Raw genomic sequence first — 14,138 nt, forward strand, 5'->3', positions numbered from 1 at the left:
GTGGAGTTGATTATGGTTGTGACCTGTTGATGATGTTTGTAACAGCGTATTGTTTACATGGCTGCCGGTAGCAGCGACACATGCCCTCCTCCCCTCTTCTGGAGTGGACAAACGTTCCCTGATCCATAGCTTTTGTGCTTGTTTACATAATTTAGTGTTAAGTATTATTTCATTAATTTGATGTTCCTCCTGTATCTCACAGGGGACTTTTGGCGGGTCGGCGCGCAAGTTTGCCAGTAAGTGGTTGAATGGAAAATATACGTCACTTATAATTGTTGAAGGTTTGAATATCATGTTATATTCTATTCAATATAATCATGTTGTGCTTGGGCTGGCAAGAACCTTTTGAGGCCGCTATTTTTTGAAACTCCTCAGCATATTATTAAACTTCCAGAGAAATCGCAGGATTTATGGGTATCCCCCTATTAACTCATTATTGTCTAAATCCTCCCCATCTGCTTCCTTGCCTTCAAGTAGCATCTCTCTCTTGTCTGCTGTAACCTTCAACTCATGAATCGGCCGTTGAGGCCCAGAGCTCGTAACCTCCCTATTGATAAGACAGCCTTCTCTCTCTAATTGCCATAATACAATAAAGTCACTTTTCACCCCTCCCTCTCACACTCTCTAACACGTGTGTGTGTGTGTGTGTGTGTGTGTGTGTGTGTGTGTTACTCGACCCTCCAGAAGGAAGACATGTAACTGAGCCCAACACTAATGTGCATTTGTACTCCTCTGCTGAACGGCCATCGTCCTGCAGACTTGTTCCTTCCTGCACAGGAATATTTACTCAGAAGCTCAAAGGTTGTTGGATCTCATTATTTTGAACATGTCATCCGAAGCTTGTGAATAGGAGTTAGAAATAATTCCACCACAACGGCCGCAGCTAACCCTGCTCACGTATACGTTTAAGAACGCTGCTGTTTGGCCTACCAGGCTTGCCGTACCGTGTGCTGCTGGTGCCTACAGTGCCTGACGCTGCCCACCGCCGGGCTCGACAGCCCTTCGCCCCTGCTTCGTGCTGTTTCATGTCAACGTCACACTGTTGTTTTAATAAAGAAAATCCCTTTTTAGCTTGAGCCCTTTTATTGATTGTGTATTTTGACAGGGGCCGTTTAGGTCCACCGTGGCATTTTTGCTTATAGTAATTGGGTAGCTGATCGTCCCCCCCGGCTAACCCGAGTTCTTTTGGTTATTTGATTTAGTTTGTTTTCTTTTTCTTTCCGTGCCGTGGAGCCTGTTGTGTTCCCGGTCTTTGTAGGAGCTGCTGGGCCTAAGGTGTTGGGGTTGAAGCCTTCTGGTGTGGGTGCCTCCCTTATGTGTGCTGTTTGGTGCACCATGGTTCGGAAGCCTCACGTGTGTGTGTTTGTGTGTATGTGTTATTGTTATTATTTGATGTGTAATATGGTCTTGTATTGACCCATTGTTTTGATTGAGTGTAAAAATAAAGATTGATGGTTTGTACTGGAACCACGTCTGCTGCTCATCAGTATAATTAATCTGCGTGCCCCTTTTGAGTTCCTGATGCTGGGAGCAAAACTTACCCTTTAGGTGAAATTCCTAAGGTGGCGTTGTTGTGCTACTATTAATACGATTGGTTATTGTCCTCGTAAAACTCAAACCACACGTTGTCTCGTTACACCACTATAACGTGTTCTGTTTGATACACGAGTGTTTGTAATTACAGAGGATACTACATTTATTTGTTACAGAACACTGACAAAATGGTGTAAGATGTAATAGTAAAAAAATAATTATATGATTGAGAGTCTTAATAACTGGAATAATGTACAGTTCAAAACAAGGCTTCACTGCACCATGGACTGCTTTAAAGATGAATTGGAAAGTGTGGACTCCCTTCCAGTTCATCAATATCAACTTTGTGCCTGTTCAGGTATGTATTTCACTGGCATCCCGTCATTGAACAAATGAGTCACATAGTGACACTACCTAATGATTAACCAACTCTCTTCCTGTTTGTGTTTTTGCTGACAGTTCAGAGTGCTGTTTGCCAACACCGTCGCCTTATTTTGGTACGCCTACCTCGCATCTGTGAGGAAATGAAGCCTCTCTCAAATTCTTCACTGAAAATGAATCAAGAGGAAACTTCTTCTTCGGCATCTGGCTGTTTACTGTACTGTTTATATACTGGACGATAATTCTCACATAAAGTATTATTAATTATGTTGAGTTTAATCCACTATAACATGCTCTGTTTAATACACGACTGTTTGTAAATACAGAGGATACTACATTTATTTGTTACAGGCACTAACGAAATTGTGTAAAATGTAATAGTACACATTGAATTCTATGATTGAGAAAGTCTTAATAACTGGAATAATGTACAGTTCAAAACAAGGCTTCATTGGACCATTCTGGTTCCTTCTGGTTCCTTCTGGTTCTGGTCTGTACAGGGTGTAAGCTCCACCCCTTAAGAGGAAATGATAAGCCCACAGGAAATGTGAGGAGACAGCCACATTGACATTTGTAAAGTTATTTTTATTTGTTTTTAACAGGGTACAGTTAATATAAACCTGTGTTGTGTGTTTATAACAAATCTGTAGTGACAAAGCCAAATAACAAATTTATCCTGTTTTTAAGATGTTATGGAATGCACCAGCTTACATGAGGAATGCAATACTTGGTCCGAATGAAAATAAACAATAAAGAAAGAAAAATAGGCATTTGAAACTTGTGATTAAATAAAATTAAATAAAGGAATGTTAAGAAAATAAAATATATGAACCAGGATGTCCTCAGCCTCCTCTCAGGCGGAGACACAGGTCGATGGTGCTCATCGCTTTGACGTTGTAGTGCGAGAGTTTATGATGAGCCTCCATCTCTCGGCTCTGGTAGATGAGCCTCTGCTGGCTCTCCGGGACCCCCTCTCTGCTCTGGACCCGGCTCTTGAAGTGGCCCACAGTCTCCTCGGGTGTGATGTCGTAGGTGCTCATCTTGCCCTTTTCGTTTTTGAGGAACACCTGCACGGTCGCCGGCTGCGTCACCAGCAGCGACACCGTGGCGCCGGGCTGCAGGCCGTAGTGGCTGATGGTCTGGGAGTCGTCGCTGAGTTGAGTGTTCATGCCGTTTATAAAAACCAGCTTCTGCGTCTCACAGCGAACTCCGAGCATCTGCTGGATCTTCATCTTCAGAGAGCCCACTGTGTCATGGGGGTCCACACTCAGGTGGTGGGAGTTCCCGTCCAGCATACTGATGGTTATGTCCATGATGAAATACCTGAAACATCATTCAATACATAAATAAGTCGAGTAGAAAACACCATTTCAGTGCCTCGGTGTGTTTCATTTCAGAGTTGACAAAGACAGATTCTCACCTTGTGCTCGGGACAGCTTCAAGTCTTCAGACGATGCTCAGGAGCCGCTGTCAGGTTTCTGCTCTTCACAGTTTATATACAGTCTGCCTCAGCTGAGCGACACCCTCCCCTTTCCCTCTGAGTCGTTTTCCCTTCCCCAATAACTTTCGGTTTCTATTCTCCAAACATGACTCCGCTGTATCGTTTCCATCACAACAGACTCATGAGTTCAAGTCTTGGCAGTCTAGGAGAGGCCATATCATTTCTGATGTTACCTGACAAACACGTCATCGTCTATTCTAAACCACGAATGTCACATGATATCACATTTTTATGGAAACAAAACAAGACAGACAGTAGGAATTTAATTTTTATTTAAGTGAAACAAAGCTAGAAAGAAAACTGGACACACTCTCAAGATCACAATGTAAATAATAAATTAAAACAATGTACTGCCATTACAGGGAATCCCCTCATATCAAAAGGTTGTCAACACACTGCGCACACTTTTAAAACAATGATACTGAAACTAAAACAAGACGTATCAATACTGCATCTGTCAAATGAAACTGAAAAAGAACAAAAATAAAGCAGTATTTAGTTTACACAAATGTGTTATAAACGTCATAATTCTGAGTGTTTCATCATGGTGGCCCTCTCCTCCCTCATCGGAAGAGGGATATTTCCTACAATGAGAAAAATAAACTAGTTAAGGATATTCACATTTAAAAACAGGATGAAAAAGGGACACCATCATTTAATATGAGATTATATTCAACTTGCTCACTGCAAAGTAATGAACAGCATATATATAAAATAGTAATGTGTAGATATGAAAACACTAATATATGTACAGCATGAGGAGTTATGAACATAAACAGGAGTTGTCGAATTATAAAGTGCAGGTAGAAGTACAGACAGCAGTACACATATGAATAAACTAAAAGGTGAGATATACAGTGAAGACGGTATACATGGGAGGGGCATATATAGACTACAGGTAAGTGTGTGTAAGTCAGCGGGCAAAGAGGTGGGGAAATCAAGCAAGGCCAGTTGCTCCAATTGGTCCACCAGATCAGCCGGGAGATGGGCAGGCTGCAACATCAAGAGAGAGCTTAGCAATGTACGCGTGGCAGTTTATTTTCACCGTTGCTTGAGCGTGTCAAACAGAAGGTTGCGTAGGACCGGGGTGATGTGTTCATAGCGGCGGGTGGAGGTGAGCAGGCGAGCAGCAGAGTTCTGAACATACTGAAGTTTATTGAGGATTTTGTTGGGAGAGCCAAAGAGGATGCTGTTGCAGTAGTCAAGTCTGGAGGTTATGAGGGCATGCATGAGAATTTCAGTGGTGGCAGAGATCAGGGAGGGCCGTAGGCGTGCAATGTTCCTGAAGTGAAAGAAGGCAGTTTTGGTGATGTGGTTGGCGTGGGGTAGGAAAGAGAAGGTGGGGTCGAGGATGATACCGAGGTTGCGAGCCTGGGTAGAGGGGGTGACGATGGCGCCATCTATATCGAGAGAGAAGGTCTGCGCTGAGCGGGTAAGGGAGTTGGGGCCAATGATTGTATATCAGTGAGACAGGTAGTGAGAGTGGAGTGGGTGACTGAGGTGATGGTCTTGCAGGAAAAGTAGAGTTGGGTGTCATCAGCGTAGCAGTGGAAGTCGAGACCATGGCGACGGATGATTTGTCTAAGGGGACGGATGTAAATGATGAAGAGGAGGGGACCAAGCACAGAACCTTGGGGGACACCGTGGGTGACTGGGGAGGTGGAGGATTTACAGTTGTTTATGGCAATGAATTGATGTCGGTCTGAGAGATATGAGGTGAACCAGGAAAGGGCCATGTCAGTTATGCCAAGAGAGTACTAGAGACGTGAGAGGAGGATGGAGTGGTTTATAGTGTCCAAGGCAGCACTGAGGTCAAGGAGGATGATGATGGTGAGGAAGCCAGACCAGAGGACAGTGTGGAGTTGATTATGGTTGTGACCTGTTGATGATGTTTGTAACAGCGTATTGTTTACATGGCTGCCGGTAGCAGCGACACATGCCCTCCTCCCCTCTTCTGGAGTGGACAAACGTTCCCTGATCCATAGCTTTTGTGCTTGTTTACATAATTTAGTGTTAAGTATTATTTCATTAATTTGATGTTCCTCCTGTATCTCACAGGGGACTTTTGGCGGGTCGGCGCGCAAGTTTGCCAGTAAGTGGTTGAATGGAAAATATACGTCACTTATAATTGTTGAAGGTTTGAATATCATGTTATATTCTATTCAATATAATCATGTTGTGCTTGGGCTGGCAAGAACCTTTTGAGGCCGCTATTTTTTGAAACTCCTCAGCATATTATTAAACTTCCAGAGAAATCGCAGGATTTATGGGTATCCCCCTATTAACTCATTATTGTCTAAATCCTCCCCATCTGCTTCCTTGCCTTCAAGTAGCATCTCTCTCTTGTCTGCTGTAACCTTCAACTCATGAATCGGCCGTTGAGGCCCAGAGCTCGTAACCTCCCTATTGATAAGACAGCCTTCTCTCTCTAATTGCCATAATACAATAAAGTCACTTTTCACCCCTCCCTCTCACACTCTCTAACACGTGTGTGTGTGTGTGTGTGTGTGTGTGTGTGTGTGTGTGTGTTACTCGACCCTCCAGAAGGAAGACATGTAACTGAGCCCAACACTAATGTGCATTTGTACTCCTCTGCTGAACGGCCATCGTCCTGCAGACTTGTTCCTTCCTGCACAGGAATATTTACTCAGAAGCTCAAAGGTTGTTGGATCTCATTATTTTGAACATGTCATCCGAAGCTTGTGAATAGGAGTTAGAAATAATTCCACCACAACGGCCGCAGCTAACCCTGCTCACGTATACGTTTAAGAACGCTGCTGTTTGGCCTACCAGGCTTGCCGTACCGTGTGCTGCTGGTGCCTACAGTGCCTGACGCTGCCCACCGCCGGGCTCGACAGCCCTTCGCCCCTGCTTCGTGCTGCTTCGTGCTGTTTCATGTCAACGTCACACTGTTGTTTTAATAAAGAAAATCCCTTTTTAGCTTGAGCCCTTTTATTGATTGTGTATTTTGACAGGGGCCGTTTAGGTCCACCGTGGCATTTTTGCTTATAGTAATTGGGTAGCTGATCGTCCCCCCCGGCTAACCCGAGTTCTTTTGGTTATTTGATTTAGTTTGTTTTCTTTTTCTTTCCGTGCCGTGGAGCCTGTTGTGTTCCCGGTCTTTGTAGGAGCTGCTGGGCCTAAGGTGTTGGGGTTGAAGCCTTCTGGTGTGGGTGCCTCCCTTATGTGTGCTGTTTGGTGCACCATGGTTCGGAAGCCTCACGTGTGTGTGTTTGTGTGTATGTGTTATTGTTATTATTTGATGTGTAATATGGTCTTGTATTGACCCATTGTTTTGATTGAGTGTAAAAATAAAGATTGATGGTTTGTACTGGAACCACGTCTGCTGCTCATCAGTATAATTAATCTGCGTGCCCCTTTTGAGTTCCTGATGCTGGGAGCAAAACTTACCCTTTAGGTGAAATTCCTAAGGTGGCGTTGTTGTGCTACTATTAATACGATTGGTTATTGTCCTCGTAAAACTCAAACCACACGTTGTCTCGTTACACCACTATAACGTGTTCTGTTTGATACACGAGTGTTTGTAATTACAGAGGATACTACATTTATTTGTTACAGAACACTGACAAAATGGTGTAAGATGTAATAGTAAAAAAATAATTATATGATTGAGAGTCTTAATAACTGGAATAATGTACAGTTCAAAACAAGGCTTCACTGCACCATGGACTGCTTTAAAGATGAATTGGAAAGTGTGGACTCCCTTCCAGTTCATCAATATCAACTTTGTGCCTGTTCAGGTATGTATTTCACTGGCATCCCGTCATTGAACAAATGAGTCACATAGTGACACTACCTAATGATTAACCAACTCTCTTCCTGTTTGTGTTTTTGCTGACAGTTCAGAGTGCTGTTTGCCAACACCGTCGCCTTATTTTGGTACGCCTACCTCGCATCTGTGAGGAAATGAAGCCTCTCTCAAATTCTTCACTGAAAATGAATCAAGAGGAAACTTCTTCTTCGGCATCTGGCTGTTTACTGTACTGTTTATATACTGGACGATAATTCTCACATAAAGTATTATTAATTATGTTGAGTTTAATCCACTATAACATGCTCTGTTTAATACACGACTGTTTGTAAATACAGAGGATACTACATTTATTTGTTACAGGCACTAACGAAATTGTGTAAAATGTAATAGTACACATTGAATTCTATGATTGAGAAAGTCTTAATAACTGGAATAATGTACAGTTCAAAACAAGGCTTCATTGGACCATTCTGGTTCCTTCTGGTTCCTTCTGGTTCTGGTCTGTACAGGGTGTAAGCTCCACCCCTTAAGAGGAAATGATAAGCCCACAGGAAATGTGAGGAGACAGCCACATTGACATTTGTAAAGTTATTTTTATTTGTTTTTAACAGGGTACAGTTAATATAAACCTGTGTTGTGTGTTTATAACAAATCTGTAGTGACAAAGCCAAATAACAAATTTATCCTGTTTTTAAGATGTTATGGAATGCACCAGCTTACATGAGGAATGCAATACTTGGTCCGAATGAAAATAAACAATAAAGAAAGAAAAATAGGCATTTGAAACTTGTGATTAAATAAAATTAAATAAAGGAATGTTAAGAAAATAAAATATATGAACCAGGATGTCCTCAGCCTCCTCTCAGGCGGAGACACAGGTCGATGGTGCTCATCGCTTTGACGTTGTAGTGCGAGAGTTTATGATGAGCCTCCATCTCTCGGCTCTGGTAGATGAGCCTCTGCTGGCTCTCCGGGACCCCCTCTCTGCTCTGGACCCGGCTCTTGAAGTGGCCCACAGTCTCCTCGGGTGTGATGTCGTAGGTGCTCATCTTGCCCTTTTCGTTTTTGAGGAACACCTGCACGGTCGCCGGCTGCGTCACCAGCAGCGACACCGTGGCGCCGGGCTGCAGGCCGTAGTGGCTGATGGTCTGGGAGTCGTCGCTGAGTTGAGTGTTCATGCCGTTTATAAAAACCAGCTTCTGCGTCTCACAGCGAACTCCGAGCATCTGCTGGATCTTCATCTTCAGAGAGCCCACTGTGTCATGGGGGTCCACACTCAGGTGGTGGGAGTTCCCGTCCAGCATACTGATGGTTATGTCCATGATGAAATACCTGAAACATCATTCAATACATAAATAAGTCGAGTAGAAAACACCATTTCAGTGCCTCGGTGTGTTTCATTTCAGAGTTGACAAAGACAGATTCTCACCTTGTGCTCGGGACAGCTTCAAGTCTTCAGACGATGCTCAGGAGCCGCTGTCAGGTTTCTGCTCTTCACAGTTTATATACAGTCTGCCTCAGCTGAGCGACACCCTCCCCTTTCCCTCTGAGTCGTTTTCCCTTCCCCAATAACTTTCGGTTTCTATTCTCCAAACATGACTCCGCTGTATCGTTTCCATCACAACAGACTCATGAGTTCAAGTCTTGGCAGTCTAGGAGAGGCCATATCATTTCTGATGTTACCTGACAAACACGTCATCGTCTATTCTAAACCACGAATGTCACATGATATCACATTTTTATGGAAACAAAACAAGACAGACAGTAGGAATTTAATTTTTATTTAAGTGAAACAAAGCTAGAAAGAAAACTGGACACACTCTCAAGATCACAATGTAAATAATAAATTAAAACAATGTACTGCCATTACAGGGAATCCCCTCATATCAAAAGGTTGTCAACACACTGCGCACACTTTTAAAACAATGATACTGAAACTAAAACAAGACGTATCAATACTGCATCTGTCAAATGAAACTGAAAAAGAACAAAAATAAAGCAGTATTTAGTTTACACAAATGTGTTATAAACGTCATAATTCTGAGTGTTTCATCATGGTGGCCCTCTCCTCCCTCATCGGAAGAGGGATATTTCCTACAATGAGAAAAATAAACTAGTTAAGGATATTCACATTTAAAAACAGGATGAAAAAGGGACACCATCATTTAATATGAGATTATATTCAACTTGCTCACTGCAAAGTAATGAACAGCATATATATAAAATAGTAATGTGTAGATATGAAAACACTAATATATGTACAGCATGAGGAGTTATGAACATAAACAGGAGTTGTCGAATTATAAAGTGCAGGTAGAAGTACAGACAGCAGTACACATATGAATAAACTAAAAGGTGAGATATACAGTGAAGACGGTATACATGGGAGGGGCATATATAGACTACAGGTAAGTGTGTGTAAGTCAGCGGGCAAAGAGGTGGGGAAATCAAGCAAGGCCAGTTGCTCCAATTGGTCCACCAGATCAGCCGGGAGATGGGCAGGCTGCAACATCAAGAGAGAGCTTAGCAATGTACGCGTGGCAGTTTATTTTCACCGTTGCTTGAGCGTGTCAAACAGAAGGTTGCGTAGGACCGGGGTGATGTGTTCATAGCGGCGGGTGGAGGTGAACAGGCGAGCAGCAGAGTTCTGAACATACTGAAGTTTATTGAGGATTTTGTTGGGAGAGCCAAAGAGGATGCTGTTGCAGTAGTCAAGTCTGGAGGTTATGAGGGCATGCATGAGAATTTCAGTGGTGGCAGAGATCAGGGAGGGCCGTAGGCGTGCAATGTTCCTGAAGTGAAAGAAGGCAGTTTTGGTGATGTGGTTGGCGTGGGGTAGGAAAGAGAAGGTGGGGTCGAGGATGATACCGAGGTTGCGAGCCTGGGTAGAGGGGGTGACGATGGCGCCATCTATATCGAGAGAGAAGGTCTGCGCTGAGCGGGTAAGGGAGTTGGGGCCAATGATTGTATATCAGTGAGACAGGTAGTGAGAGTGGAGTGGGTGACTGAGGTGATGGTCTTGCAGGAAAAGTAGAGTTGGGTGTCATCAGCGTAGCAGTGGAAGTCGAGACCATGGCGACGGATGATTTGTCCAAGGGGACGGATGTAAATGATGAAGAGGAGGGGACCAAGCACAGAACCTTGGGGGACACCGTGGGTGACTGGGGAGGTGGAGGATTTACAGTTGTTTATGGCAATGAATTGATGTCGGTCTGAGAGATATGAGGTGAACCAGGAAAGGGCCATGTCAGTTATGCCAAGAGAGTACTAGAGACGTGAGAGGAGGATGGAGTGGTTTATAGTGTCCAAGGCAGCACTGAGGTCAAGGAGGATGATGATGGTGAGGAAGCCAGACCAGAGGACAGTGTGAAGTTGATTATGGTTGTGACCTGTTGATGATGTTTGTAACAGCGTATTGTTTACATGGCTGCCGGTAGCAGCGACACATGCCCTCCTCCCCTCTTCTGGAGCGGACAAACGTTCCCTGATCCATAGCTTTTGTGCTTGTTTACATAATTTAGTGTTAAGTATTATTTCATTAATTTGATGTTCCTCCTGTATCTCACAGGGGACTTTTGGCGGGTCGGCGCGCAAGTTTGCCAGTAAGTGGTTGAATGGAAAATATACGTCACTTATAATTGTTGAAGGTTTGAATATCATGTTATATTCTATTCAATATAATCATGTTGTGCTTGGGCTGGCAAGAACCTTTTGAGGCCGCTATTTTTTGAAACTCCTCAGCATATTATTAAACTTCCAGAGAAATCGCAGGATTTATGGGTATCCCCCTATTAACTCATTATTGTCTAAATCCTCCCCATCTGCTTCCTTGCCTTCAAGTAGCATCTCTCTCTTGTCTGCTGTAACCTTCAACTCATGAATCGGCCGTTGAGGCCCAGAGCTCGTAACCTCCCTATTGATAAGACAGCCTTCTCTCTCTAATTGCCATAATACAATAAAGTCACTTTTCACCCCTCCCTCTCACACTCTCTAACACGTGTGTGTGTGTGTGTGTGTGTGTGTGTGTGTGTGTGTGTTACTCGACCCTCCAGAAGGAAGACATGTAACTGAGCCCAACACTAATGTGCATTTGTACTCCTCTGCTGAACGGCCATCGTCCTGCAGACTTGTTCCTTCCTGCACAGGAATATTTACTTAGAAGCTCAAAGGTTGTTGGATCTCATTATTTTGAACATGTCATCCGAAGCTTGTGAATAGGAGTTAGAAATAATTCCACCACAACGGCCGCAGCTAACCCTGCTCACGTATACGTTTAAGAACGCTGCTGTTTGGCCTACCAGGCTTGCCGTACCGTGCGCTGCTGGTGCCTACAGTGCCTGACGCTGCCCACCGCCGGGCTCGACAGCCCTTCGCCCCTGCTTCGTGCTGCTTCGTGCTGCTTCGTCATGTCAACGTCACACTGTTGTTTTAATAAAGAAAATCCCTTTTTAGCTTGAGCCCTTTTATTGATTGTGTATTTTGACAGGGGCCGTTTAGGTCCACCGTGGCATTTTTGCTTATAGTAATTGGGTAGCTGATCGTCCCCCCCGGCTAACCCGAGTTCTTTTGGTTATTTGATTTAGTTTGTTTTCTTTTTCTTTCCGTGCCGTGGAGCCTGTTGTGTTCCCGGTCTTTGTAGGAGCTGCTGGGCCTAAGGTGTTGGGGTTGAAGCCTTCTGGTGTGGGTGCCTCCCTTATGTGTGCTGTTTGGTGCACCATGGTTCGGAAGCCTCACGTGTGTGTGTTTGTGTGTGTGTGTTATTGTTATTATTTGATGTGTAATATGGTCTTGTATTGACCCATTGTTTTGATTGAGTGTAAAAATAAAGATTGATGGTTTGTACTGGAACCACGTCTGCTGCTCATCAGTATAATTAATCTGCGTGCCCCTTTTGAGTTCCTGGTGATGGGAGCAAAACTTACCCTTTAGGTGAAATTCCTAAGGTGGCGTTGTTGTGCTACTATTAATACGATTGGTTATTGTCCTCGTAAAACTCAAACCACACGTTGTCTCGTTACACCACTATAACGTGTTCTGTTTGATACACGAGTGTTTGTAATTACAGAGGATACTACATTTATTTGTAGAACACTGACAAAATGGTGTAAGATGTAATAGTAAAAATTGAATTATATGATTGAGAGTCTTAATACCTCGAATAATGTACAGTTCAAAACAAGGCTTCACTGCACCATGGACTGCTTTAAAGATGAATTGGAAAGTGTGGACTCCCTTCCGGTTCATCAATATCAACTTTGTGCCTGTTCAGGTATGTATTTCACTGGCATCCCGTCATTGAACAAATGAGTCACATAGTGACACTACCTAATGATTAACCAACTCTCTTCCTGTTTCTGTTTTTGCTGACAGTTCAGAGTGCTGTTTGCCAACACCGTCGCCTTATTTTGGTACGCCTACCTCGCATCTGTGAGGAAATGAAGCCTCTCTCGAATTCTTCACTGAAAATGAATCAAGAGGAAACTTCTTCTTCGGCATCTGGCTGTTTACTGTACTGTTTATATACTGGACGATAATTCTCACATAAAGTATTATTAATTATGTTGAGTTTAAGCCACTATAACAATGCTCTTTTTGATACACAAGTGTTTGTAATTACAGAGGATACAACATTTATTTGTTACAGAGCACTAACGAAATTGTGTAAAATTTAATAGTAAACATTGAATTCTATGATTGAGAAAGTCTTAATAACTGGAATAATGTACAGTTCAAAACAAGGCTTCATTGCACCATTCTGGTTCCTTCTGGTTCTGGTCTGTACAGGGTGTAAGCTCCACTCCTTAACGGAGGAAAAGATAGGACCACAGGAAATGTGAGGAGACAGCCACATTGACATTAGCAAAAAGTTATTTTTATTTGTTTTTAACAGGGTACAGTTAACATAAACCTGTATGCAATACTTGGTCTGAATGAAAATACACATTAAATAAATAAAAATAGGCATTTGAAACGTGTGATTAAATTAAATCAAATAAAGGAATGTTAATAAAATCAACTCTGATAAAATCAGATATATGAACCAGGATGTCCTCAGCCTCCTCTTAGGCGGAGAGACAGGTCGATGGTGCTCATCGCTTTGACGTTGTAGTGCGAGAGTTTATGATGATCATCCATCACTCGGCTCTGGAAGGTGAGGCTCTGCTGGCTCTCCGGGACCCCCTCTCTGCTCTGGACCCGGCTCTTGAAGTGGCCCACAGTCTCCTCGGGTGTGATGTCGTAGGTGCTCATCTTGCCCTTTTCGTTTTTGAGGAACACCTGCACGGTCGCCGGCTGCGTCACCAGCAGCGACACCGTGGCGCCGGGCTGCAGGCCGTAGTGGCTGATGGTCTGGGAGTCGTCGCTGAGTTGAGTGTTCATGCCGTTTTTAAAAACCAGCTTCTGCGTCTCACAGCGAACTCCGAGCACCTGCTGGATCTTCATCTTCAGAGAGCCCACTGTGTCATGGGGGTCCACACTCAGGTGGTGGGAGTTCCCGTCCAGCATACTGATGGTTATGTCCATGATGAAATACCTGAAACATCATTCAATACATAAATAAGTCGAGTAGAAAACACCATTTCAGTGCCTCGGTGTGTTTCATTTCAGAGTTGACAAAGACAGATTCTCACCTTGTGCTCGGGACAGCTTCAAGTCTTCAGACGATGCTCAGGAGCCGCTGTCAGGTTTCTGCTCTTCACAGTTTATATACAGTCTGCCTCAGCTGAGCGACACCCTCCCCTTTCCCTCTGAGTCGTTTTCCCTTCCCCAATAACTTTCGGTTTCTATTCTCCAAACATGACTCCGCTGCATCGTTTCCATCACAACAGACTCATGAGTTCAAGTCTTGGCAGTCTAGTTTAAGGAGAGGCCAGATCATTTCTGATGTTACCTGACAAACACGTCATCGTCTATTCTAAGCCACGAATGTCACATGATATCACATTTTTA

The 14,138-nt window shown here is 43.6% G+C and overlaps 3 protein-coding genes across 3 annotated transcripts; all 3 read right to left on the bottom strand.

Moving 5' to 3' along the window:
- Nucleotides 1-2,478: 2,478 nt before the first annotated feature.
- LOC117736833 (polyubiquitin-like) lies at nt 2,479-3,470 on the bottom strand. The gene is made up of 2 exons (XM_034542426.1): nt 3,335-3,470; nt 2,479-3,237 (listed from the first exon to the last, which is right to left on the bottom strand). Exon 2 carries the CDS (start codon nt 3,225-3,227, stop codon nt 2,757-2,759), a length of 471 nt encoding a protein of 156 aa, XP_034398317.1. The 5' UTR covers nt 3,228-3,237; nt 3,335-3,470; the 3' UTR covers nt 2,479-2,756.
- Nucleotides 3,471-7,763: 4,293 nt separating this feature from the next.
- Nucleotides 7,764-8,755, bottom strand: LOC117736832 (polyubiquitin-like). Its single transcript, XM_034542425.1, has 2 exons — nt 8,620-8,755; nt 7,764-8,522 (listed from the first exon to the last, which is right to left on the bottom strand). The coding sequence occupies exon 2, from the start codon at nt 8,510-8,512 to the stop codon at nt 8,042-8,044; it is 471 nt and encodes a 156-aa protein (XP_034398316.1). The 5' UTR covers nt 8,513-8,522; nt 8,620-8,755; the 3' UTR covers nt 7,764-8,041.
- Nucleotides 8,756-13,040: 4,285 nt separating this feature from the next.
- Nucleotides 13,041-13,955, bottom strand: LOC117736660 (polyubiquitin-like). Its single transcript, XM_034542138.1, has 2 exons — nt 13,820-13,955; nt 13,041-13,722 (listed from the first exon to the last, which is right to left on the bottom strand). The coding sequence occupies exon 2, from the start codon at nt 13,710-13,712 to the stop codon at nt 13,242-13,244; it is 471 nt and encodes a 156-aa protein (XP_034398029.1). The 5' UTR covers nt 13,713-13,722; nt 13,820-13,955; the 3' UTR covers nt 13,041-13,241.
- Nucleotides 13,956-14,138: the final 183 nt, after the last annotated feature.

The sequence above is a fragment of the Cyclopterus lumpus genome, chromosome 9 (assembly GCF_009769545.1).
Source record: "Cyclopterus lumpus isolate fCycLum1 chromosome 9, fCycLum1.pri, whole genome shotgun sequence".
Taxonomy (NCBI): Eukaryota; Metazoa; Chordata; class Actinopteri; order Perciformes; family Cyclopteridae; genus Cyclopterus; species Cyclopterus lumpus.